This window comes from Oncorhynchus mykiss, chromosome 14, assembly GCF_057628025.1.
Source record: "Oncorhynchus mykiss isolate SJ-2025 chromosome 14, ASM5762802v1, whole genome shotgun sequence".
Lineage (NCBI taxonomy): Eukaryota > Metazoa > Chordata > Actinopteri > Salmoniformes > Salmonidae > Oncorhynchus > Oncorhynchus mykiss.
The window spans coordinates 10,460,945-10,488,538 of record NC_143035.1 but is presented as its reverse complement, the minus strand read 5'-3'; the positions used below and the strand labels follow the sequence as shown (position 1 = coordinate 10,488,538).

The window sequence follows — 27,594 nt, the reverse complement described above, 5'->3', positions numbered from 1 at the left end:
TGTAACATGAGGCCCCAGTAGGCCTACGATGGCAACAAATCCCAGTGCAACACCTCATATGCCACGTTCAAGACAACTGTCATCTCGGAAAAATCAGTCAAGTCAAATCATGACATCAGCGATCTTCAGGTCGGAAAATTGGAGCTCTAGAAAGAGGCTCGAGTTCCAGAATTCCTAGTTGGATGTGACTATTCAAATAGTTTTTTTCCCCAGTCGGAGCTCGTTTTTGTCAGAGTTCCCAGTTATTTTGAACGCTCGGACGTTGGAGAGTTTTGGGTTCCCAGTTCCGAGTTCCAAGTTGTTTGGAACCCGGCAATGGTCGCTGCATCTTCAACGGGCGGAGTTTATAAACGTGGGAGCGTTGTGGGGATTGAGATTAGCTTCACGGCAGCAGCATTAGCTGGATCATATCCACATTAAGACATCCGGTTTTCGGATTTTGACTTCAAAATAAAAGTCTGTGGTAAAACACTGATACGAAATCAATATTTTCTGCATCTTTGCAAGTGCATAATGTTTAAATTATGTAAATCTAAGAATATTATGCATAAATATTATAAATAAATATAAAGAATATTATTAAACGGAGCACATTGAGAAATGATTGGAGCTTAAGTTAATGATTGTCAAGCAACACTCCGTATTATTCAGAGATCCATGAATTGACACCATACATACATTCTACAGACCCTACTGAGTATTCTCTACAACCATTTTACTGAGGCACCTAGAATATGTTTTGCTCTATAAACCAATATGTATTCCCATACACAATGATTTACATTGTGGTCAATGGAATGGGTGAAGTAAAAGCCCAGCAACACTCTATATTATTCAGAGCCACATGAAATGACACCATATATATATTCTACAGACCCTGCTGACTATTCCCTACAATACTTTTACTGTGGCACCTAGAATAGCCAATAGGTATTTAATATACACTGATTTTCATTGAGGTAATTTATTTGAACTTGGAACATGTTTTAATACCCACATTTAATGAAAATGTCACTTAAATATGAACAAATATTAATCATTGTTCATGTTTAGATTTATTTTTATATTATCATGAATGAATACAGGTTGTTGACACTTTTCTTCTATTACGTAGGGAACTTTTATTTAAAACATTTCCGAAATTCCATGACCCGGAAGTTCTTTTTTAGTGTTGCTGACGAGTCGTTCATATTATATCGTCAATGGACGAGACGCCGATGACGCTAATGGGGGGGGTAGAGTAGAAAAAATATATATTTGACAGGGGTTTGACTGACGGGAGATAAGGGGGCAGAAGTAGGCGAGAAAGACCTGCGTATGAAACGAAATTGAAGTTACTTTTTGTATGTCGGTCACATTTTTTTTTGTGACTGGTGCCGCGAGTTGAATAGTAAGTGATGATTAATTCGGAAAGACACAGCAACAGGGCATAGAACTACAGGATGTCGCGGACAGTTTCAGTTTTTTGGATGGGGAAGCACGACTAGAACAGTAAAACGCAACGCGGAAAATATTTAAAAGGGAGAATGCGAATGGTTAGAAGAGATAGAATTCAAACCAAATGGAAACAATGTAGCATCGCTGCGGCATTCCATATAGCTATAAGCACTACTAGAGTAGAAAATAGAGAGCTAGTTAACAAATATAAATGTAACGTTACTTATTATTTATCAGAAAAGCTCAAACAGAGTCTGTAGTAAACTGGTTGAAATAAAAATAGTTCGTTGGTGTCCCCAGCTACCAAAGAAGAAAAAACTCAAATATGCTACGGAGAAGACTGAACCGTTTGGTATGTATGCAATACACATGGCTAGCCTGCCACCCGGCACTCAAGTTTAAGCAGCATTTAATAGCTATAGCCAGGGGTGTATTCATTTGGAACGAAACGGGGAGGGTCCTACCTGAATTTGTCCGGTAGAAACGTTTTTCGTTAGGAGTAAACGGTTACCGTTGCAAAACGTTTTAGACTAATGATTACACCCCTTCCAACGTTAGCGGATTATCGCTAGTTGAGTATATAGACAGTCTCATTTTGCTCATCTGTCAAGCAATTATCACGATAGCTAATGTGCTATGAGAGAAGTCACTTGCTACCAATGAAACCATGCTTGCTGGCAGCATTACCAACGTGCTAACTATCATTTGTGCCGCTAGACCGTTAAAGGTACAGTCGTTTATTGGCTACACTATTACTATCATGGCATTTACACAATCATTATGTTTTACATATATAATTGTAACAAAATTAACTTGTTTTTAGCTGAATAACACAAACATTATTTGTGGCCTACAGCATTTGTCGTTATGAGTTACTGTTGTCAATTGAAGTAAAACATTGCCTGATTTGAGCAATTTGCCTTTAGTGGAAATTGACAGCTTAAGTTTCCATTGCCTTGTATTGAAGCTGGATCTGCAAAGTTTCCCTCTTTACATGGCCCTTTCTTGAACAGTAGTTCAAGCTATCAACTTTCTGGTAAATCAGTCTTCTCAGATGGTCAGTTAAAAACAATTGATCTTGGAGAACAGGTTGTCATTGCCTTTTCACTTGAATGTGATATTAAATGTTAATTTATGGTAATTCAATTACTGTTACTCTGTTTATTTTAGTCCTGTATTTAAAGTAGACAATCCGTCATTGGTTTCTGTTTAACTAAAAGCTGCTCATCTGTCTTGGTTGAATTTCAGTTGTCAGTGAATTTCCACCATACGTTTCATTCTGCACATTACGTGTTTTATAGTCCTTAAATTATTGGTGGTTGATGGTCCTCATCAAAGATGAAGCATGGATCAAGTCCTTATCCACAGGCACAGTCACAAGCTTCAGTCAATGAACACATTTTTACTGCCTTTTTATAGTCCTACCCTCCAATAACCTGTTGTCACATTTAGGTTTTATCCACCAGAGTCAATGTGAGCAGTATAGATACTGGTGGTGAAGGAAGAAAAGCAATATTATAATTATGCAGCCTGACCCTCTTTAAGTGTTGCCAGTTCAGCTTATTTTTTTCTGCCTCCTGAGCTGTGTGCTCCTCTAATTTCATTTTTGTGTGAGCTGTAAATAATGTTTCGTGTGGAGCTGCCAGCCATGCTGTCATTGATGCGCATTGTTCCTGTTATATCAAGCTCTGGTTTTCTGCCTCCTAATTCATGCCGCACTCCCATTCGCTCAGGGGGAGGGGGGGTGGGAGGGAGGGAGAGCGAGCGAGAGACAGACTCTCAATCCAAAGGAGTTCTGAAGAGGAATCATGGGCACAACTTGTCTTCCCCCTAAGATGCACTGTGCCGCTAAAGCCCAGAGTGTCTTCACAAAGTCATGAAAGATGGCTGTGGAAACAGAACGAGTGGTGCTGGGCTTTACGTCAGGGGGAAGCTCCAGAGGTTGTAATGCTCTGACAGGAATTCAGATTCACGGAGCTGCTTTTCATGTTCTCTCAAGCACCTTGAAGGCAGTAGCCAAATCTGTGAAGAGGAGGAGACTGGTGGAAATGCGATAGTATTCCATTAGGAAACCCCTTCCTTGACTCTGAGGGAAGAGCAGACCCATCAAGCAGTGGCGACCTGTCATTCAGGGCAGGTGGGGCAGAGCTTGTTTTGCATATTATTTTGGCATTAATATGTTGCAAGCAAAATTTGTAAAAATCATCATAAAAAATCAGACTTAGTAAATAAAGCCGCAAACAAACATGGTCTCTTTTTTTTGCTTTCTTGAGTAAGGCAGCTCCAAAATGCAGGTTTTTAAGCCTAGTTCAGTGCTTTCTGTGGTGGTGGGGCAGCCAGTGGGAAAATATGGAGCTTAGGGGTTGGTAATGTTCTCTAGTTGTGGCGTGATTGGCTCAGTGTTGTCACTCATGGGGGCAATACGTCACTGCAAAATCTAAGGGGGAGTCCTCAAATTCAAGCCCCTCGTGTGCTGCCATAATTACATTAGAAGTGCCCATCCAAGAAGGCTCAAGGTCATTGGCCACAGATAAAATGACGTCAAATCACATATCTACCGTAGCTTTGATTGGACTGATCATATCGACATCATACATACAAAATCTTAGCTAGACAAGCAGTCATCATGAGTCACGTTGACAATCTACTGTACTGCAGCGCCAGCTGTGCCACCGGAGACTCTGGGTTCGCGCCCAGGCTCTGTCGTAACCGGCCGCGACCGGAAGGTCCGTGGGGCAATATCCCTACCGGCTAGGCCAATTGTATATCCTTGTCTCATCGCGCACCAGCGACTCCTGTGGCGGGCTGGGCACAGTGCGAGCTAACCAAGGTTGCCAGGTGCACTGTGTTTCCTCTGGTGCAGCTGGCTTCCGGGTTGGATGCGCGCTGTGTTAAGAAGCAGTGCGGCTTGGTTGGGTTGTGTATCGGAGGACGCATGACTTTCAACCTTCGTCTCTCCCGAGCCCGTATGGGAGTTGTAGCGATGAGACAAGATAGTAGCTACTAACAATTGGATACCACGAAATTGGGGAGAAAAAGGGGTAAAATAATACAGATTAATCGGCCTATTTATTTGTAATAGTGAATGATACTGAATGAATACTTTTAACTTAATACATCAATAAAATCAATTTAGCCTAAATAAATAATGAAACCTGTTCAATTTGGTTTAACTTCTTATGGCTGCCATCCCGTTAACGGGATAATTGTCATCAACAACCGCTGAATTGCATAGTGCCACATTCAAATAATATTACTAAAAATAATTATATTTATGAAATCACAAGTGCAATAAAGCAAAACACAGTTTATCCTTTTGTTAATCCACCTGTCGTGTCAGATTTTGAAAATATGTTTTACAGCGAAAGCAATCCAAGCATTTGTAAGTTTATCGTTCGCTCGACAAAACATTATGTACACCTAGCATCAAGTAGCTTGGTCACAAATCAGAAAAGCAATCAAATTAATCGTTTACCTTTGATCTTCGGATGTTTTCACTCACGAGACTCCCAGTTACACAACAAATGTTCCTTTTGTTCCAGAAAGATTTTTATATCCAAAATACCTCCGTTTGTTTGTCGCGTTATGTTCAGAAATCCACAGGAAAGAGCGGTCACGACAACACAGACAAATTCCAAATAGTATCCGTAATGTCCACAGAAACATGTCAAACGTTTTTTAGAATCAATCCTCAGGTTGTTTTTAAAATATCTAATCGATAATATATCAACCGCAACTGTCTTTTTCAGTCAGAGGGAAAGGCAATGGCTGCCTAAACTCTGTTACGCATACAATGATGCAATGTTATCTTTCTCGCAAAGTTTTTCAAAATAAAAGCCTGAAACTATGTCTAAAGACTGTTGACACCTTGAGGAAGCAATAGGAAAAGGAATCTGGTTGATATCCCTTTAAATGGAGCAATGGCAGGCTATGGAACATGGAGTTTTCAAAATAGAAGCCACTTCCTGGTTTGATTTTCCTCAGTGTTTCGCCTGCAATATCAGTTCTGTTATACTCACAGACAATATTTTGACAGTTTTGGAAACTTTAGTTTTCTATCCAATAATAATATGCATATATTAGCAACTGAGACTGAGGATCAGGCTGTTTAGTTTGGGCAACTTATTCATCCAAGCTACTCAATACTGCCCCCCAGCCATAAGAAGTTAAATAATGCAAAAACAAATGCAAGAAGTGTTGGAGAAGAAAGTAAAAGTGCAATATGTGCCATGTAAGAAAGCTAACGTTTAAGTTCCTTGCTCAGAACATGAGAACATATGAAAGCTGGTGGTTCCTTTTAACATGAGTCTTCAATATTCCCAGGTAAGAAGTTTTAGGTTGTAGTTATTATAGGACTATTTCTCTCTACCATTTGTATTTCATATACCTTAGACTATTGGATGTTGTTATAGGCACTTTAGTATTGCCAGTGTAACAGTATAGCTTCCATCCTTCTCCTCGCCGCTACCTGGTCTTGAAACAGGAACACATCGACAACAGCCACCCTCGAAGCAGCGTTACCCATGCAGAGCCAAGTCTCAGAGCGAGTGATGTTTGAAACGCTATTAGAGCGCACCCCGCTAACTAGCTAGCCATTTCACATCACATCGTTACACCAGCCTAATTTTGGGAGTTGATAGGCTTGAAGTCATAAACAGCAGAGCTGCTGGCAAAACGCACGAACGTGCTGTTTGAATGAATGCTTATGAGCCTGCTGGTGCCTACCATCGCTCAGTCAGACTGCTCTATCAAATAATAGACTTAATTATAACATAATAACACACAGAAATACGGGCCTTAGGTCATTAATATGGTCGAATCCGGAAACTATCATTTCGAAAACAAAACGCTTATTCTTTCGGTGAAATACAGAACCGTTCTGTATTTTATCGAACGGATGGCATCCATAAGTCTAAATATTGCTGTTACATTGCACAACCTTCAATGTTATGTCATACGTAAAATTCTGGCAAGTTAGTTTGCAACGAGCCAGGCTGACCAAACTGTTGCATATACTGTGACTCTGCGTGCAATGAACGCAAGAGAAGTGACACAATTTCACCTGGTCAATATTGCCTGCTAACCTTTCTTTTAGCTAAATATGCAGGTTTAAAAATATATACTTCTGTGTATTGATTTTAAGAAAGGCATTGATGTTTATGGTTAGGTACACGTTGGAGCAACGACAGTCCTTTTTTTGTGAATGCGCACCGCATTGATTATATGCAACACAGGACACGCTAGATAAACTAGTAATATCATCAACCATGTGTAGTTATAACTAGTGATTATGATTGATTTAAGTTTAATGCTAGCTAGCAACTTACCTTGGCTTCTTACTGCATTCGCGTAACAGGCAGGCTTCTCGTGAGGCAGGTGGTTAGAGCGTTAGACTAGTTAACCGTAAGGTTGCAAGATTGAATCCCTGAGCTGACAAGGTAAAAATCTGTCGTTCTGCCCCTGAACAAGGCAGATAACCCACCGTTCCTAGGCCGTCATTGAAAATAAGAATGTGTTCTTAACTGACTTGCCTCGTTAAATAAAGTTGTCTTAAAAAATCGACGTCCAAAAATACCGATTTCCGATTGTTATGAAAACTTGAAATCGGCCCCAATTAATCGTCCATTCTGATTAATCGGTCGACCTCTAGAGCAGTCTGACTGAGTGGTGGAAGGCAGCAGCAGGCTCGTAAGCATTCATTGAAACAGCAGCTCTTACAATGCTTGAAGCACAGCGCTGTTTATGACTTCAAGCCTATCAACTCCCGAGATTATGCTGGCAATACTAAAGTGCCTATGAGAACATCCAATAGTCAAAGGTATATGAAATACAAATGGTATAGAGAGAGAGTCCTATAATTCTTATAACTATACCCTAAAACTTCGTAACTGGGAATATTGAAGACTCATGTTAAAAGGAACCACCAGCTTTCATATGTTCTGAGCAAGGAACTTAAAAATGTTTACCTGGCACATATTGTACTTTTCCTTTCTTTTTAACACTGTTTTTCCATTAAACAAATTAACGTTTCATTATTTCTTTGAGACTAAATAGATTTTATTTATGTATTATAGTAAGTTAGTGTTCATTGTTCACTCAGTATTGTTGTAATTGTCATTATTACAATATATATATATATATATATATATATATACTGCTCAAAAAAAATAAAGGGAACACTTAAACAACACAATGTAACTCCAAGTTAATCACACTTCTGTGAAATCAAACTGTCCACTTAGGAAGCAACACTAATTGACAATACATTTCACATGCTGTTGTGCGAATAGACAACAGGTGTAAATTTATAGGCATTTTGCAAGACACCCCCAGTAAAGGAGTGGTTCTGAAGGTGGGGACCACAGACCAATTCCTATGCTTCCTGGCTGATGTTTTGGTCACTTTTGAATGCTGGCGGTGCTTTCACTTTAGTGGTAGCATGAGACGGAGTCTACAAACCACACAAGTGGCTCAGGTAGTGCAGCTCATCCAGGATGGCACATCAATGCGAGCTGTGGCAAGAAGGTTTGCTGTGTCTGTCAGCGTAGTGTCCAGAGCATGGAGGCGCTACCAGGAGACAGGCCAGTACATCAGGAGACGTGGAGGAGGCCGTAGGAGGGCAACAACCCAGCAGCAGGACCGCTACCTCCGCCTTTGTGCAAGGAGGAGCACTGCCAGAGCCCTGCAAAATGACCTCCAGCTGGCCACAAATGTGCATGTGTCTGCTCAAACGGTCAGAAACAGACTCCATGAGGGTGGTATGAGGGCCCGACGTCCACAGGTGGGGGTTGTGCTTAGAGCCCAACACCGTGCAGGACGTTTGGCATTTGCCAGAAAACACCAAGATTGGCAAATTCGCCACTGGCGCCCTGTGCTCTTCACAGATGAAAGCAGGTTCACACTGAGCACATGTGACAGTCTGGAGACGCCGTGGAGAACGTTCTGCTGCCTGCAACATCCTCCAGCATGACCGGTTTGGAGGTGTGTCAGTCATGGTGTGGGGTGGCATTTCTTTGGGGGGCTGCACCTCCATGTGCTCGCCAGAGGTAGCCTGACTGCCATTAGGTACCGAGATGAGATCCTCAGACCCCTTGTGAGACCATATGCTGGTGCGGTTGGCCCTGGGTTCCTCCTAATGCAAGACAATGCTAGACCTCATGTGGCTGGAGTGTGTCAACAGTTCCTACAAGAGGAAGGCATTGATGCTATTTACTGGCCCGCCCGTTCCCCAGACCTGAATCCAATTGAGCACATCTGGGACATCATGTCTCGCTCCATCCACCAACGCCACGTTGCACCACAGACTGTCCAGAAGTTGGCGGATGCTTTAGTCCAGGTCTGGGAGGAGATCCCTCAGGAGACCATCCGCCACCTCATGAGGAGCATGCCCAGGCGTTGTAGGGAGGTCATACAGGCACGTGGAGGCCACACACACTACTGAGCCTCATTTTGACTTGTTTTAAGGACATTACATTAAAGTTGGATCAGCCTGTAGTGTGGTTTTCCACTTTCATTTTGAGTGTGACTCCAAATCCAGACCTCCATGGGTTGATACATTTGATTTCCATTGGTAATATTTGTGTGATTTTTGTCAGCACATTCAACTATGTAAAGAAAAAAGTATTTAATAAGAATATTTCATTCATTCAGATCTAGGATGTATTTTAGTGTTCCCTTTTATTTTTTTGAGCAGTGTGTGTGTGTGTGTGTGTGTGTGTGTGTGTGTGTGTGTGTGTGTGTATATATGTGTGTGTGTGTTATATATATATATATACAGTGCCTTGCGAAAGTATTCGGCCCCCTTGAACTTTGCGACCTTTTGCCACATTTCAGGCTTCAAACATAAAGAAATAAAACTGTATTTGTTTGTGAAGAATCAACAACAAGTGGGACACAATCATGAAGTGGAACGACATTTATTGGATATTTCAAACTTTTTTAACAAATCAAAAACTGAAAAATTTGGCGTGCAAAATTATTCAGCCCTTTACTTTCAGTGCAGCAAACTCTCTCCAGAAGTTCAGTGAGGATCTCTGAATGATCCAATGTTGACCTAAATGACTAATGATGATAAATACAATCCACCTGTGTGTAATCAAGTCTCCGTATAAATGCACCTGCACTGTGATAGTCTCAGAGGTCCGTTAAAAGCGCAGAGAGCATCATGAAGAACAAGGAACACACCAGGCAGGTCCGAGATACTGTTGTGAAGAAGTTTTAAAGCCGGATTTGGATACAAAAAGATTTCCCAAGCTTTAAACATCCCAAGGAGCACTGTGCAAGCGATAATATTGAAATGGAAGGAGTATCAGACCACTGCAAATCTACCAAGACCTGGCCGTCCCTCTAAACTTTCAGCTCATACAAGGAGAAGACTGATCAGAGATGCAGCCAAGAGGCCCATGATCACTCTGGATGAACTGCAGAGATCTACAGCTGAGGTGGGAGACTCTGTCCATAGGACAACAATCAGTCGTATATTGCACAAATCTGGCCTTTATGGAAGAGTGGCAAGAAAGCCATTTTTTAAAGATATCCATAAAAATTGTTGTTTAAAGTTTGCCACAAGCCACCTGGGAGACACACCAAACATGTGGAAGAAGGTGCTCTGGTCAGATGAAACCAAAATTGAACTTTTTGGCAACAATGCAAAATGTTATGTTTGGCGTAAAAGCAACACAGCTCATCACCCTGAACACACCATCCCCACTGTCAAATATGGTGGTGGCAGCATCATTGTTTGGGCCTGCTTTTCTTCAGCAGGGACAGGGAAGATGGTTAAAATTGATGGGAAGATGGATGGAGCCAAATACAGGACCATTCTGGAAAACCTGATGGAGTCTGCAAAAGACCTGAGACTGGGACGGAGATTTGTCTTCCAACAAGACAATGATCCAAAACATAAAGCAAAATCTACAATGGAATGGTTCAAAAATAAACATATCCAGGTGTTAGAATGGCCAAGTCAAAGTCCAGACCTGAATCCAATCGAGAATCTGTGGAAAGAACTGAAAACTACTGTTCACAAATGCTCTCCATCCAACCTCATTGAGCTCGAGCTGTTTTGCAAGGAGGAATGGGAAAAAATTGCAGTCTCTCGATGTGCAAAACTGATAGAGACATACCCCAAGCGACTTACAGCTGTAATCGCAGCAAAAGGTGGCGCTACAAAGTATTAACTTAAGGGGGCTGAATAATTTTGCACGCCCAATTTTTCAGTTTTTGATTTGTTAAAAAAGTTTGAAATATCCAATAAATGTCGTTCCACTTCATGATTGTGTCCCACTTGTTGATTCTTCACAAAAAAATACAGTTTTATATCTTTGTTTGAAGCCTGAAATGTGGCAAAAGGTCGCAAAGTTCAAAGGGGCCGAATACTTTCGCAAGGCACTGTGTATATATATATATATATATATATATATATATATATATATATATATATATATATATATATATATATATATATATATATATATATATATATATATATATATATATATATATATATATATATATAATATAATATAATATAATATAATATAAATAACAAATTGCCGATTTTTAATCTGTATCTGCTATCGGTCAATCTCTAATTGTAAGAGCTTTCATTGTCTGCTTATATGACTCCTTTATTTATCCTACTGGTCTGACTTGGTGCACAGGGAGAATACTGTACGAACGGCCCATGTTCTGAATTTTGTTGCTGTACATTTAAAAAATGCTGAACAAATATAGTTATATTGACTACATCCATCCTAGCTGGCTCATTAATGTCTTAATAGAAATTACGCATGGCCTTTTATCCACTCGTCATCGCCTTATGCCATAGTTTGTACATTCATTTTCCAGTAGAAACCACATTTGTTTAAGCAAGTCAGCCATATCAGCTATGTTTGTAAAAAAAACAAGGCAGTAAATAAGGCTGAATGAACTGTTTTGCTGATAGACAAGCCTCCACTGATAGCCAGGGGTAGCAGTGGTGAGGATTAACTCCATGGTGCTAAAAAAAATAAACTACTGTTGGAACAGCTTTATGTAGGCTCTAACAGTTTGTGGTCACCTTTTTAATAGTGCAATTCATGTATTGTTTAGTGTTGTGTAGTGGCTTTGCTGGCATGCATCTAAAATATATATATTTTTAGTTTACCCTAAAGATTTACGTGCTAAAATCGGCAATGACGTCAAGGTACAGAACGTGTCTCCTTGAGCGGTATGACAGCTACGTGGTCCCATGGTGTTTATACTTGCGTACTATTGTTTGTACAGAGAAACGTGGTACATTCAGGCGTTTGGAAATTGCTCCCAAGGATGAACCAGACTTGTGGAGGTCTACAATATGAGGTCTTGGCTGATTTCTTTTGATTTTCCCATGATGTCAAGCCAAGAGGCACTGAGTTTGAAGGTAGGCCTTGAAATACATCCACAGGTACACCTCCAATTGACTCAAATGATGTCAATTAGGCTATCAGAAATTTCTAAAGCCATGACATAATTTTCTGGAACTTTCCAAGCTGTTTAAAGGCACAGTCAACTTAGTGTATGTAAACTTCTGACCCACTGGCATTGTGATACAGTGAAATAATCTGTCTGTAAACAATTGTTGGAAAAATTACTTGTCATGCACAAAGTAGATGTCCTAACCGACTTGCCAAAGCTATAGTTGGTTAACAAGAAATTTGTGGAGTGGTTGAAAAACAAGTTTTAATCATTCTAACCTAAGTGTATTTAGACTTCAACTGTAGCTTACATAAGGACATCTGTCTTGCTGTTTATTTGTACAAGGACTTCAAAGGACAGCACAGCAGAAGGGCGTTCAGGATATTGTGCAGGCTTTTGTCACAATGGTGCGTTCAAAAGGTTTTTTCCCTTCGTGCCCTCGTCTGAGTTTTCTATTTCTACAACACATATTTCTAGCAATTATGAAATTAGTTCTTGTTGTTCTGGAGAATTCTATGCCTTCATTCCGGACTTTAAAAAAAAATGTATTTTTATTTCCGTCCTTCATTTCTTCCAGATGTAAAAACTTTAATACTTTCTACCCTAGATACAGTATGACCCCCCCCCCCCCCCCACACACACACACAAATAGTACATGGACGTAAGCTTGTGCTCATGCTTCCTTAGAAAATGTCAGGTGACGCCGACCTTTGAGATCTAGTAGTGGAGATGGTGGGGCTCACTGAGTGTTTGTGTTAACCAACAGTGGCTTTGACTGAAAAAGACCATGTCTGAAGTGCGAGGGCCGGAGCATTTTGGCAGTTTTGTTCCCCCTGCCGCGCATCTCACTCTCTCTGTTGTGGTGTGAGGTCCATCTAACTGGCTGGGCTGCTGCAGTCTCAGGTTTTTTTCAGCAGGCTTGGCTGCCCATCCTGCTGAAGGTGGACACACTGATTGTTCTTGGGCCTGGGCCATCTCGGCCCTGCTGCCTCCATGCTGCCTGGACCCAAGTGCTAATAAGCAGGCCCTTGCCTGGCAGAGGATGTTGTCTTGTATCAGGGCTTTCCAGGCGTGGATGTTAAACAGAATGCGGGAGCCTCTAGGCTCGATGAACCTGCTTCCCGGGTCAACTCAGGGAGAAGAGCCTCTCTCTGCAGCAGTCTACAGCGACCACACACAAGGATTGTCCCATGATCCAATTCCCCTCCTACACAAACATTGTTCACTGCTGTGACCGGACAGCCAGTCTGTTAGACCTTCTCAGTTATGATTCTTCTGAGAGCAATGGTGTTTGGTCCCAGGCGGAGTGTTCATTGGTTGTCTTGATGTAACCATAGAGGCCCTGGGGCTACCGGGATACATTTTACACAGCCAGTTAGAAGCTGCACATGTTCCTCACTGATGCATAGTTTCTCGGCTGAGGAGGAGCCTGACTGGATGATTCCAGATGCTCACTTTCTTGCGCAGGCAGCCAACTCCATGTTTACTGTTCACTACACTATTTAGCAGTCTCTATTCCAACTCTTTCATTGGACTATGTGTTGTGGCATTTAGACATTACTTATGGTCCACACAGACACACTATATGCCATTTAGCATAAGCTTTTTTATCCAGTCTTGCAGTCATGCGTGCATACGTTTTAGGTATGGATGGTTCAGGAATCGAATCCACTATCCTCTATACCACATCACTTGTTGGGAAAGAGGGGGATAGTTTGTCAAGTGATGAGTGGGAACTGGCTGTCGAGACTGGGGCCAGTTTTGGGGGTTAATGGAAGGAGTGCTCTAGGAGGTGAAGAGTGCACAGAGAGGCCAAAGGCCTGGGCCGCTGTGATGTGTGATTTATTTTAAAAACAATAAAAAAACAATTCTGGCCTGTTCATCAGGAGAGCTTATTGATTAGAGCTGTGCTTTGTTTTGCCGCTGTCAGTCTTGGGCTCCATACTGGCTGATGGACAGAAGTGCTTACGCCAGATGTATTTCTCTCTGTTCTCCCTGCTCCGCTCTCCACCCTATAATGAAAACCCAGCCACTGGAGCTCATCTGCACCACACAGCAGAATAAAAAAGTATATTTAGGCTGATGGAGCACAGAGAGCCTGGCCCTGCGTGACTGAACCTGAGGAGATGGAGAGGAATACAGTGGGTTTTCCCTGTTGTAACCCCTGCACTCCCTGTCTCACTGCACCTAATGGACAGGCTTTCAGGGGGCTGAGGGCGACAGGGGGAGAGGTGGTCTGGGGGAGATAAGGGAGCTACGGGTGCACCGTTGCTTTTTTGTGGCGGTTTTCCATCTGCAGTCTAAAAGCAAGTTTCAATTCTCAGTTTGTACCTTTAAATAATTCACTCCACTTCATTTATTTTAAATTATCCTCAACGCTCCTCTCCTGGCCTGCGTATCGCCGTCGGGGTAGCGACACTTAAAATGCATTCTCGTCATCCATATATTTATGAAGGCTCATCCAGAGAATCCCTCTGTTGTGCTGCTGCGCCATCGCATTGTTTATGGTTAATCGTAACAACATCCAACTCGGATGCAACGACGTGCATCATTCTTATACAATTTTGAAGATTTTAAAATACATAGGCGGTGCGTCCATAAGGCTAGGGGAAGCTTTCCCTAAAGTCAATTCTATTAAATTGCCAAAAATGATACAGGCTAATTAGCTTACTCATGTCTATACATAAAATCATTATAAATAGGCTACTACACCAGAAAGAATAATTTGGCTACAGAGGATCATTCACGTCTTTTTAGGATTTGAGTTCCGACTCAGTGAAAAGCAGAGACACCCAGCCAGAAATAGAGCAATATTTAAACACACAATCGTGGGAAAATTTAGGAAAACAAATGGCTATTGCTGTAAAGAAAAGGCAATGAAATATGCTCAACTCAATTGAGCTAAAAGTAGACCATCTTATTGGCACCAGTGGGGAACGTCTCCGTTGAGTGTAGCATTGGGTCAGTACCCTTTTTTTATTTATTTGTATTTTTGGACTACAATTTCCTCCAAGTTAGATGGACGTCATATTTTGTCTCCCCTTCTCGTAGGTCTACTATATGGATAAGGTGATGTAGTTTTTATTGATCTGTGTGTCAGCAGAGTAGGCTACTGTATAATATGTAAAAAAAAAAAATATTCTGCTAATGTCTCAAAGTGTAGTATAATTGCATGACATGTGCTTATAAAAGGCCAACATTTTCCTGTACAAAGAGCCTAATCGCTGCATTGAAGTGTGTTTTTTTTTGTTTTTGCGAAGAGTCATTGCATTTATATTAGTATTAACTATCCAATCTATGCTTACTATTCCAAATGTGATCTTTTACATCAGTCTGCAAATGCAAGGATGCATGGAATGATGTATTATAAAGTTGAATTTTTATGGTAAAAATTAGCTTCCCCAAACGTAAAACCCACGTTTAGCCTATGTTAGAATAACCGCCAACATTTATTTTCCTCAGCCAACAATATGAGTGACGAACAGCAAAATCCCTAGCCTATGTCAATCTACTATCTCCCATAGTAGATACGTTTACCTATTCTATTGGTCAGTTTGTCATTCTTTGCGAGAAATAAATGGCCTATTCCAAACACTCTGGGACAGTTGTGGGATAGACCCCAAATTTATACAACCAGTTGGCCTAGGCTACATAATTTGTTTTTTTTTTCAAGCTATGAGGCTCATGACACAGATCAGAACGTTTAGCGTAAAATGTTGCCCAACTATTTCTTGACATTATAAGAGCAGCAATGTGCAACAGGCAGTAGGCTGCCTGTTGGGAGATGTAAATGTGCACCAACTAACATGGGTTACTAATATGACTAGGATTGTGCCTTTGGCTACTGGACAAAGTTGATTTGAAAACCAATAGAACATGAGATTTAAAAGGCTACTGGTTTCAATGGCTTATGGAAGTCTTTATAAAATAATTGCCTGTACGTTGACTAGGCAGCTTTGAAGCAAGGTAAGACATGCTTCCATAATATGTAGTAAAACGGCCAGGTTTCAACCAATTAACTATGTTTTCAAAATGCATCCCACCTCCAGCTCATTGCAAAGTGGTGTGATGTGCTGAAGCCTGCCTAGTTGCTTATACACTTGAATGGGAAGCGTGCTTCAATGACCAGCCAGTCGAGAACTAAAAATAGTAGCTCTTTTTAATCGTGGCCATTAGTTTTTTCTTTTTCTTTTCATGATTGCCTTTAGAATTGTGGCGCAATGATTAGTCTTATTAAAGCACATGTTTCACTCCAGCAGCAACAAATATCTGTTTGAGCTGTGTCAACAGCTCTCGCGCTACATCCACTGGTATTTTTAATCAATCGATGAACAGGCTAAAATGCATTATTTTACAATGGGATTTTTTTTAGGTGGTGCCAATTTCTTATTTAATGGCTTCTAAAATGTATGGCCCAAAAGCGGGAACCGTGGTGTCCAGGTAGTGTATGTGGACATCTGCTCCTCCAACATCTCATTCCAGAAATCATGGGCATTAATATGGAGTTGGTTCCCCCCCCCCCCCCCCCCATTGCTGATATAACAGCCTCCACTCTTCTGGGAAGGATTTCCAATAATGTTGGAACATTGCTGCAGGGACTCGCTTCCATTCAGCCACGAGCATTAGTGACGTTGGGCGATTAGGCATGGCTCGCAGTCTGCATTCCAATTAATCCCAAAGGTGTTTGATGGGGCTGAAACAGTGATCTATGCAGGCCAGTCAAGTTCTTCCACACTGATCTTGACAAACCATTTCTGTATGGACCTCGCTTTGTGTACGGGGACGTTGTCATGCTGGAACAGGAAAGGGCCTTCCCCAAACTGTTGGCACAAAGTTGGAAGCAAAGAATTGTCTAGAATGTCATTGTATGCTGTAGTGTTAAGATTTCTATTCAATAGAACTAAGGGGCCTAGCACGAACCATGAAAAATAGTCTGACTATTATTCCTCCTCCACCAAACTTTACAGTGGACACTATGCATTCGGGCAGGTAGTGTTCTCGTGGCATCTGCCAAACCCAGATTTGTCCGTTGGACTTCCAGATGGCGAAGCGCGATTCATCACTCCAGAGATCCAATGGTGACGAGCTTTACAACACTCCAGCCAACACTTGGCATTGCACATGGTGATCTTAGGCTTGTGTGCAGCTGCTAGGCCATGGAAACCCATTTCATGATGCTCCTGACAAACAGTTCTTGTGCTGACGTTGCATCCAGAAGCAGTTTGGAACTCGGGAGGGAGTGTTGCAACTGAGGACAGACGATGCATTTCAGCACTCGGCGGTCACGTTCTGTGAGCTTGTGTGGCCTACCACTTCGCGGCTGAGCGCAGCCCCCCAGTTCTATAACCGCACAATGATTTACTTTCAGAGCAAACTCTCATGCCGACACAGCCAGCATCACTCAGCCACAGGGAGAAAAATGAGTCTCTGGTCATGAAGGAGTGGAAGGAGCGGCCCCACTCAAACAAAGCATGGCCTGTAGCACAGAGAAAGGAAGGAGCCACATACAGTACCTGTCAGAAGTTTGGACACCAACTCATTCCAAGGTTTTCTTGTCTTTTGACTATTTTCTACATTGTAGACTTTTATAGTGAAGACATTAAAACTATGAAATAACACATGGAATCATGTAGTTACCAAAAAAGTGTTGAACAATTCAAAATATATTTTATGAGATTCTTCGACGTACTCACCCTTTGCCTTGGCGACAGATTTGCCGGCTCTTGGCATTCTCTCAACCAGCTTCACCTGGAATGCATTTCAATTAACGTGTGCCTTGTTAAATGTTAATTTGTGGAATTTCTTTCCTCCTCAATGGGTTTCAGCCAATCAGTTGTGTTGTGACAAGGTATGGGTGGTATACAAAAGATGGCCCTATTTGGTAAAAGACCAAGTCCATATTATGGCAAGAACGGCACAAATAAGCAAAGACAACAGTCCATTACTTTAAGTTATTAAGGTGTCAGTCGATGCGGGACATTTCAAGAACTTCTGCAGTCGCAAAATCCATCAAGCTCTATGATGAAACTGGCTCTCATGAGGACCCCCACAGGAAAGACCGGAAAGACCCAAGTTCATTGGAGTTACCAGCCTCAGAAATTGCAGCCAAAATAAATGCTTCATAGAGTTCAAGTAACACACATCTCAACATCAACTGTCCAGAGGAGACTGTGAATCAGGCCTATATGGTCGGGTTGCTGCAAAGAAACCACTACTAAATTATACCAATAATAAGAAGAGACTTGCTTGGGCCAACAAACATGAGCAATGGACATTAGACTGGTGGAAATCTGTTCTTTGGTCTGATTCCAACTTTGAGCTTTTTGGTTCCAACCTCCGTGTCTTTGTAAAACGCAGAGTAGGTGAACGGATTACCTCCTTCACGGTGGGAACCACACATACAGCATGGAGGAGGAGATGTGGGGGTGCTTTGCTGGTGACACTGTCTGTGATTTATTTAGAATTCAAAGCAAACTTAACCAGCATGGCTACCACAGCATTCTGCAGTGATACTCCATTCCCGTCTGGGTTGCAGGACTATCATTTGTTTTTCAAAATGACAATGCTCCAACACACCTCCAGGCTGTGTAAGTGCTATTTGACGAAGGAGAGGGTTGGAGTGCTGCGTCAGATGACCTGGGCTCCACAATCAACCGATTTCAATCCAATTGAGATGGTTTGGGATGAGTTTGTTTCTCTTCTTTTGGTTATAACGATTCCATAGTTATTTCATAGTTTTCATTATTCTACAATGAAAAAAGAGAACCCTTGAATAAGTACAGTTGAAGTTGGAAGTTTACATACACCTTAGCCAAATACTTTTAAAACTTATCACATTTCCTGACATTTAATCCTTGTAAAAATTCCCTTAGGTCAGTTAGGATCACCACTTTATTTTAAGAATGTGAAATGCCAGAATAATAGTAGTGATTTAAGCTTTTATCACATTCCCAGTGGGTCAGAAGTTTACAGACACTGACTGTCTTGAAATGTTGCTTCAATATATCCACAATTTTCCTCCCTCATGCAGCAAAGCACCCCCACAACAAGATGCTGCCACCCCCGTGCTTCACGGTTGGTCATTATGGCCAAACAGTTCTATTTTTGTTTCATTAGACCAGAGGACATTTCTCCAAAAAGTACGATCTTTGTCCCCATGTGCAGTTGCAAACCATAGTCTGGCTTTATGGTGGTTTTGGAGCAGTGGCTTCTTCCTTGCTGAGCGGCCTTTCAGGTTATGTTGATATAGGACTCGTTTTACTGTGGATATAGATACTTTTGTACCCGTTTCCTCCAGCATCTTCATAAGGTCCTTTGCTGTTGTTCTGGGATTGATTTGCACTTTTCGCACAATAGTACGTTCATCTCTAGGAGACAGAACCCGTCTCCTTAATGAGCGGTATGGCGGCTGCGTGGTCCCATGGTGTTTTTATACTTGCTTACTATTGTTTATAGAGATGAACATGGTACCTTCAGGCGTTTGGAAATTTCTCCCAAGGATGAACCAGACTTGTGGAGGTCTACAATATTTGAGGTCTTGGATGATTTCTTTTGATTTTCCCATGATGTCAAGCAAAGAGGCACTGAGTTTGAAGGTAGGCCTTGAAAGGTATCCATAGGTACACCTCCAATTGACTCAACGGATGTCAATTAGCCTATCAGAAGCTTCTAATGCCTTGGCATCATTTTCTGGAATTGTCCAATCTCTTTAAAGGCACAGTCAACGTAGTGTATGTACACTTCTGACCCACTGGAATTGTGATTGAGTGAAATCTGTCTGTAAACAATTGTTGGAAAAATGTCTTGTCATCCCCTTTCCGATTGTTTGGGGCATCTGGAAAAAAAGCTTGTCCAGGGAAGACGAGGTGAGCGATACCATCAGTCCTGTGTAATGCCAACAGTAAAGCATCCTGAGACCATTCATGTATGGGGTTGCTTCTCAGCCAAGGGAGTGGGCTCACTCACAATTTTGCCTAACAATACAGCCATGAGTAAAGAAATCAAATCAAATGTATTTATATAGCCCTTCGTACATCAGCTGATATCTCAAAGTGCTGTACAGAAACCCAGCCTAAAACCCCAAACAGCAAGCAATTCAGGTGTAGAAGCACGGTGGCTAGGAAAAACTCCCTAGAAAGGCCAAAACCTAGGAAGAAACCTAGAGAGGAACCAGGCTATGTGGGGTGGCCAGTCCTCTTCTGGCTGTGCCGGGTGGAAATTATAACAGAACATGGCCAAGATGTTCAAATGTTCATAAATGACCAGCATGGTCGAATAATAATAAAGCAGAACAGTTGAAACTAGAGCAGCAGCTCGGCCAGGTGGACTGGGAACAGCAAGGAGTCATATTGTCAGGTAGTCCTGAGGCATGGTCCTAGGGCTCAGGTCCTCCGAGAGAGAGAATTAGAGAGAGTACACTTAAATTCACAAAGGACACCAAATAGGACAGGAGAAGTACTCCAGATATAACAAAACTGACCCTAGCCCGCCGACATAAACTACTGCAGCATAAATACTGGAGGCTGAGACAGGAGGGGTCAGGAGACACTGTGGCCCCATCCGAGAAAGAATTGTACTAACACATCCTCCGAGAGCAACTTCTCCCATCCATCCAGGAACAGTTTGGTGACGAACAATGCCTTTTCCAGCATGATGGAGCACCTTGCCATAAGGCAATTGTGATAACTAAGTGGCTTGGGTAACAAAACATCAATATTTTGGGTACATGGTCAGGAAACTCCTCAGACCTGAATCCCATTGAACTTGTGGTCAATCCTCAAGAGGCGAGGGGACAAACAAAATCCCACAAATTCTGACCAACTCCAAGCATTGATTATGGAAGGATGGGCTGCCATCAGTCAGAATGTGGCCCAGAAGTTAATTGACAGCAGGCCAGGGCGGATTGCAGAGGTCTTGAATAAGAAGGGTCAAAACTGCAAATATTGACTCTTTGCATCAACTTCAGGTAATTGTCAATAAAAGCCTTTGACACTTATGAAACGCTTGTAATTATACTTCAGTATTCCATAGTAACATCTGACAAAAGTCTAAAGACACTGAGGCAGCAAACTTTGTGGAAATTAAATGTCATTCTCAACTTTTGGCCACGACTCTATGTAAACTTCCGACTTCAACAGTAGCTTACATAAGGACATCTGTTTTGCTGTTTATTTGTACAAGGACTTCAAAGGACAGCACAGCAGAAGTGTGTTTAGGATAATGTGCAGGCTTTTGTCACAAGTTTATGTAAACTTCCGACTTCAACTGTAGGTGTGTCCAAACTTTTGCCTGGTCCTGTGGATGTTTGTTGTTTTTTGGCTGCATGATAAAGCAAGCTGACCCCACTCAGTTCAAGTCCATAGCTTACATAAGGACATTTGTTTTGCTGTTGTACAAGCGTTTCAAAGGACAGCACAGCAGAAGTGAATTCAGTACAAGATCAAATATATATATATATATATATATATATATTTTTTTTTTACAATGGTCCATTCAGTAGCCAATATCCTTTTGTGCGCTCGCTGTCTGTCTGGTTTCAGTTTCTATTCATTAAACATGCATTTCTAGCAATGATGTAATGAAGTGCTTTTTATTATGGAGACTTCTATGCTTTCATTTTGGAGAGTTTCCTCCTTCATTCCATCCAGAGTATGTGAAAACTGTATTACTTATGGTTCTCCCGAGTGGCACAGCTGTCCGAGGCACTGCGGCACAGCTGTCCGAGGCATTGCAGTGCTTGAGGCTTCACTACAGACCCCGGTTCGATCCCAGGCTGTGTTACAGCTGGCCTAGCCCGCAAGACGCATGAGGCGATGCACAATTGGCTTAGGGGAGGGTTTGGCCGGCCAGGATACCTCGTCCCATCGCGCTTTAGCGACGCCTTGTGGCGGCCAGGGCGCCTGCAAACTGACCTCTGTCGCCAGCTGGATAGCGTTTTCTTCCGACACATTGGTGCGGCTGGCTTCCGAGTTAAGTGAGCAGTGCGGCTTGGCAGGGTCGTGTTTTGGAGGATGCATGGCTCTCGACCTTCACCTCTCCCGAGACCCTAGGGGAGTTGCAGCAATGGGACAAGACTGTAACTACCAATTGTATACCACGAAATTGGGGCGAAATAGGGGTGAAAATAAGAACGCTTACACTTTCTACCCATGATATACAGTATGACCCCCTTCCCCCAAATGCAACTTGCGCTTGGTGCATTATAAAAGATAATGCCCTCTAAAGTGCTGTAGCTGAGATGCAGATTGAATTTTTTAAAAGCTCATCAGTATTAAGATGCAAATATCTCCCGCCATATCAGATGGCTCCCTGCGCCTGACGCGGCGACGGGATGAAAGCCACCGCGCGCAGCGCACTCATTTGAGTCGGCCTATACAACACGCTTACGGCAGCAGCATCAGACACCTTAACCAGGCATTGTAATGTCTGCCGCTCCTAGCACCCCTCCCCCACCCACCACTCTCCATGTACGCACTTGGTTGAGGGAAAATCATATTCCAGTAATGGTCTTGCTACTCTAAATTCACGCTTTTTAATTATAGATTAGTGTGACTCTGGTGCTGCTTGAAATATGCTTCACTTTTCCCGGTCTTTTAAATATGAAGTGCAGAGAATTTCATCCAAGACCCTGGAGAATAATCCATTAGTCACTGCTTCCAGTACTGACTGAGTCAGACTACAGCAGGGCTGGGAGACCAGAAAGTTGTGGACTCGGGTTCAAGCTGAATTAAGGTTGACTCATTTTCCTCTAAACAGGACTGTCTAGTTAATAACAGTGGAGATCTGTAAACTAGGCCTAGTTACAGAATAACTTGACGCTCAAAATTGAACTGTACAGCTGAACGAACACCTGCTTTTTTTAAATAACATTTTTATATAACCTTTTTATTTAATAAATTCTTATTTACAATGATGGCCTACCCCGGCCAAACCCTAATGAAGCTGGGCCAATTGTGTGCCACCCTATAGGACTCCCAATTGCAGCCGGTTGTGATACAGCCTGGAACCGAAACAGGGTCTATAGTGACGCCTCTAGCACTGAGATGCAGTGCCTTAGACCACTGTGCCACTCTGGATCAAAGTGACACAACCTTTAATCTACCCTTTTTATTTATTTTTTACTAGGAAAAGGCGAACTTGAAGCCATCCTATTCTGAGCCAATGTTGCTGTATGCTAGATGTAAAAAAAGGAAAAGCCACAATTCAAGTGTTAAATCATAAAAGAAATCCACTGTTTCGTTTTGGCAGATCTTAAACATTATGAACCTAAAAATTCTCAAAAGAACAATAGCATATTTTCAGTTTTATATTACTAGTAGCCTATGCTGTGGAACCGTGGTTATCCTTGAAAAAGTGATACTTTTATGCGTAGCCAGTCCGCTAAGTGTCTGAGTGTGTTGGCTATATGTAGTCTGTGCTGCATACTAGGATTGGGCAATATAACCAATACAGGGGTACTTAAACATACCAATGGTTTTGGGTTGGGGGCCACCCCACCTTGCGGAGGTGTGTGTGCAACGCCACTGCTTAGAACTACAGTGCCTTGCGAAAGTATTCGGCCCCCTTGAACTTTGCGACCTTTTGCCACATTTCAGGCTTCAAACCTAAAGATATAAAACTGTATTTTTTTGTGAAGAATCAACAACAAGTGGGACACAATCATGAAGTGGAACGACATTTATTGGATATTTCAAACTTTTTTAACAAATCAAAAACTGAAAAATTGGGCGTGCAAAATTATTCAGCCCCCTTAAGTTAATACTTTGTAGCGCCACCTTTTGCTGCGATTACAGCTGTAAGTCGCTTGGGGTATGTCTCTATCAGTTTTGCACATCGAGAGACTGACATTTTTTCCCATTCCTCCTTGCAAAACAGCTCGAGCTCAGTGAGGTTGGATGGAGAGCATTTGTGAACAGCAGTTTTCAGTTCTTTCCACAGATTCTTGATTGGATTCAGGTCTGGACTTTGACTTTGCCATTCTAACACCTGGATATGTTTATTTTTGAACCATTCCATTGTAGATTTTGCTTTATGTTTTGGATCATTGTCTTGTTGGAAGACAAATCTCCGTCCCAGTCTCAGGTCTTCCCTGTCCCTGCTGAAGAAAAGCAGGCCCAAACCATGATGCTGCCACCACCATGTTTGACAGTGGGGATGGTGTGTTCAGTGTGATGAGCTGTGTTGCTTTTACGCCAAACATAACGTTTTGCATTGTTGCCAAAAAGTTCAATTTTGGTTTCATCTGACCAGAGCACCTTCTTCCACATGTTTGGTGCGTCTCCCAGGTGGCTTGTGGCAAACTTTAAACAACACTTTTTATGGATATCTCTAAGAAATGGCTTTCTTCTTGCCACTCTTCCATAAAGGCCAGATTTGTGCAATTTACGACTGATTGTTTTCCTATGGACAGAGTCTCCCACCTCAGCTGTAGATCTCTGCAGTTCATCCAGAGTGATCATGGGCCTCTTGGCTGCATCTCTGATCATTCTTCTCCTTGTATGAGCTGAAAGTTTAGAGGGACGGCCAGGTCTTGGTAGATTTGCAGTGGTCTGATACTCCTTCCATTTCAATATTATCGCTTGCACAGTGCTCCTTGGGATGTTTAAAGCTTGGGAAATCTTTTTGTATCCAAATCCGGCTTTAAACTTCTTCACAACAGTATCTCGGACCTGCCTGGTGTGTTCCTTGTTCTTCATGATGCTCTCTGTGCTTTATCACAGTGCAGGTGCATTTATACGGAGACTTGATTACACACAGGTGGATTGTATTTATCATCATTAGTCATTTAGGTCAACATTGGATCATTCAGAGATCCTCACTGAACTTCTGGAGAGAGTTTGCTGCACTGAAAGTAAAGGGGCTGAATAATTTTGCACGCCCAATTTTTCAGTTTTTGATTTGTTAAAAAAGTTTGAAATATCCAATAAATGTCGTTCCACTTCATGATTGTGTCCCACTTGTTGTTGATTCTTCACAAAAAGTTTTACATCTTTATGTTTGAAGCCTGAAATGTGTCAAAAGGTCGCAAAGTTCAAGGGGGCCGACTACTTTCGCAAGGCACTGTATGTTAACTCTCTAAGATGTGCCAAATAAATTATATCCAGCATTTGGTTTGCTAACATGCTAGCTATGTGGCTAGATGGCAAGCTCAAGCTTCTTGGTTATAAAATACACAATTAATCCCCTTCTGGGTCATCTGCATGCTCTTAGCCGTTCTGCATGCTCTTAGACACTTTTTTGAGGAACAATATGTCCCAGTGCAGACTGGACTACCACAGACTTAGGTCAGCATCGTACAAAAGTGCTTATGCATTTCCTGTTTGTTTTTTTAACACACTTGTCCCTAGTTTTTCCCTAAACTTTTTCACATCCCTCCTTTATTCAGTTTCATCAGGAGTAGTGCTCAAGGCAGGAGACTGCATTGCTTTTATACAGTGGCACTTGAATTCCTCAGCATCTCATTAGTGTTCACTAGGGATGTGCATCAAGACGATTCGATACGTATGTAGATACATGGGTGCCGATATGATACTGGAATGATATGTTTTAGTGTGAAACGCTTCAGTTAGATTAGAGGATCCATTCGGGTTCGACGCGATGCCAGTTGATGCACTAACATTTTTGTGATCTGAGCATCACCCAGTAATACATTTGTACAGATTTAAAGTATTACAGCTAGTAATGTATCAATATTTATCTTAAATTAGCTATGACAACTTTGGATGTCAACTTTACTCTGTGTATCAATTTTTTTATTTGTTTTTATAGCTACTGATTTGTTTCAAGCAAAACTATTGCTGATGGTGAACCTGATCAGCATGTATAGCCAGATGAGTTGTCTGGCAGTAGCTTAGGCTACCTTTTTTTTATTCCGGTAATAAAGCTTATATTGCCCAAGCCATTTTATGAACATTTGAATGCTGACGGTGACGTGCAGATGTGCCAGATCAGGAATAGGCCTACTTATCGTTGGTCAGTGCAGTTTGACTAGGCTAAAATGGCTTGTAGATCAATTACATGCTTAGTTAAACACTAAAGGAGAGGACGCAGTTGTCACCAAAAGATTTTCAGAATGTAAAAATAAATGAATTTCAGCAACCAAAAAAATGGAAATGGCGATTCATCATGTTTTTGAAATAGATTTCCTGAATATGCATGCTACATTTGGATCGGTTTTGGGTCCCTCAGACCGACGCACTCATACCTTATGCATACAGTTGAAGTCAGATTTACATACACCTTGGCCAAGTACATTTAAACTCAGTTTTTCACAATTCCTGACACTTAATCCTAGTAAAAATTCCCTGTCTTAAGTCAGTTAGGATCACCACTTTTATTTTAAGAATGTGAAATGCCAGAATAATAGTTATTTATTCAGCTTTTACTTCATTCATCACATTCCCAGTGGGTCAGGAGTTTACATACACTCAATTAGTATTTGGTAGCATTGCCTTTAAATTGTTTAACTTGGGTCAAATGTTTCGGGTGGCCTTCCACAAGCTTCCCACAATAAGTTGGGTGAATTTTGGCCAATTCCTCCTGACAGAGCTGGTGCAACTGAGTCAGGTTTGTAGGCCTCCTTGCGCACACATGCTTTTTCAGTTCTGCCCACACATTTTCTATAGGATTGAGGTCACAGGGCTTTGTGATGGCCACTCCAATACCTTGACTTTGTTGCCCTTAAGCAATTTTGGCACAACTTTGGAATCACGCTTGGGGTCATTGTCCATTTGGAAGACCCATTTGCGACCAAGTTTTAACTTCCTGACTGTCTTGATGTTGCTTCAATATGTCCACAATTTTCCTCCCTCATGATGTCATCTATTTTGTGAAGTGCACCAGTCCTTCCTGCAGCAAAGCACCCCCACAACATGATGCTGCCACCCCCATGCTTCACGTTTGGGATGGTGTTTTTCGGGTTGCAAGCCTCTCCCTTTTTCCTCCAAACATAACGATGGTCATTATGGCCAAACAGTTCTATTTTTGTTTCATCAGACCAGAGGACCAAAAAGTACCATCTTTGTCCCCATGTGCAGTTGCAAACCGTAGTCTGTCTTTATGGTGGTTTTGGAGCAGTGGCTTCCTTGCTGAGCGGCATTTCAGGTTATGTTGATATTGGACTAGTTTTACTGTGGAAATGGATACTTTTGTACCTGCTTCATTCAGCATCTTCACAAGGTTCTTTGCTGCTGTTCTGAGATTGATTTGCAGTTTTCGCACCATAGTACCTTCATCTCTAGGAGACAGAACCCGTCTCCTTCCTGAGTGGTATGACGGCTGTGTGGTCCCATGGTGTTTATACTTGCGTACTATTGTTTGCACAGATGAACGTGATTCCTTCAGGCATTTGGAAATTGCTCCCAAGGATGAACCAGACTTGTCTACAATTGTTTTTCTGAAGTCTTGGCTGATTTATTTAGATTTTCCCATGATGTCAACCAAAGAGGCACTGAGTTTGAAGGTATGCCTTGAAATACATCCACATGTACACCTCCAATTGACTCAAATGATGTCAATTAGCCTATCCGAAGCTTCTAAAGCCATTACATAATTTTCTGGAATTTTCCAAGCTGTTTAATGGCACAGTCAACTTAGTATGTAAACTTCTGACCCACTGGAATTGTGATACAGTGAAATAATCTGTCAAATTACTTGTCATGCACAAAGTAGATGTCTTCACCGACTTGCCAAAACTATAGTTTAACAAGAAATGGAGTGGTT

The 27,594-nt window shown here is 41.8% G+C and overlaps 1 protein-coding gene across 18 annotated transcripts in view; it reads left to right on the top strand.

The window, feature by feature from the left end:
* The first annotated feature begins 1,173 nt into the window (after window positions 1-1,173).
* Window positions 1,174-27,594, top strand: part of LOC110488757 (phospholipid-transporting ATPase 11C) — a 74,961-nt gene continuing 48,540 nt past the window's right edge. For 11 of the 18 annotated variants that reach the window (XR_005035919.2, XR_005035917.2, XM_090198341.1 and 8 more), the window contains exon 1: window positions 1,174-1,789. Coding sequence is in view for 11 of the 18 variants with exons in the window: in XM_090198341.1 (XP_090054467.1) it covers window positions 1,763-1,789 (27 nt within the window). In the remaining 7 variants the exon portion in view is untranslated. The remainder of the gene's footprint in view (window positions 1,790-27,594) is intronic. The other 7 variants (XR_016486275.1, XM_090198342.1, XM_090198339.1 and 4 more) reach the window with 3 other exon arrangements.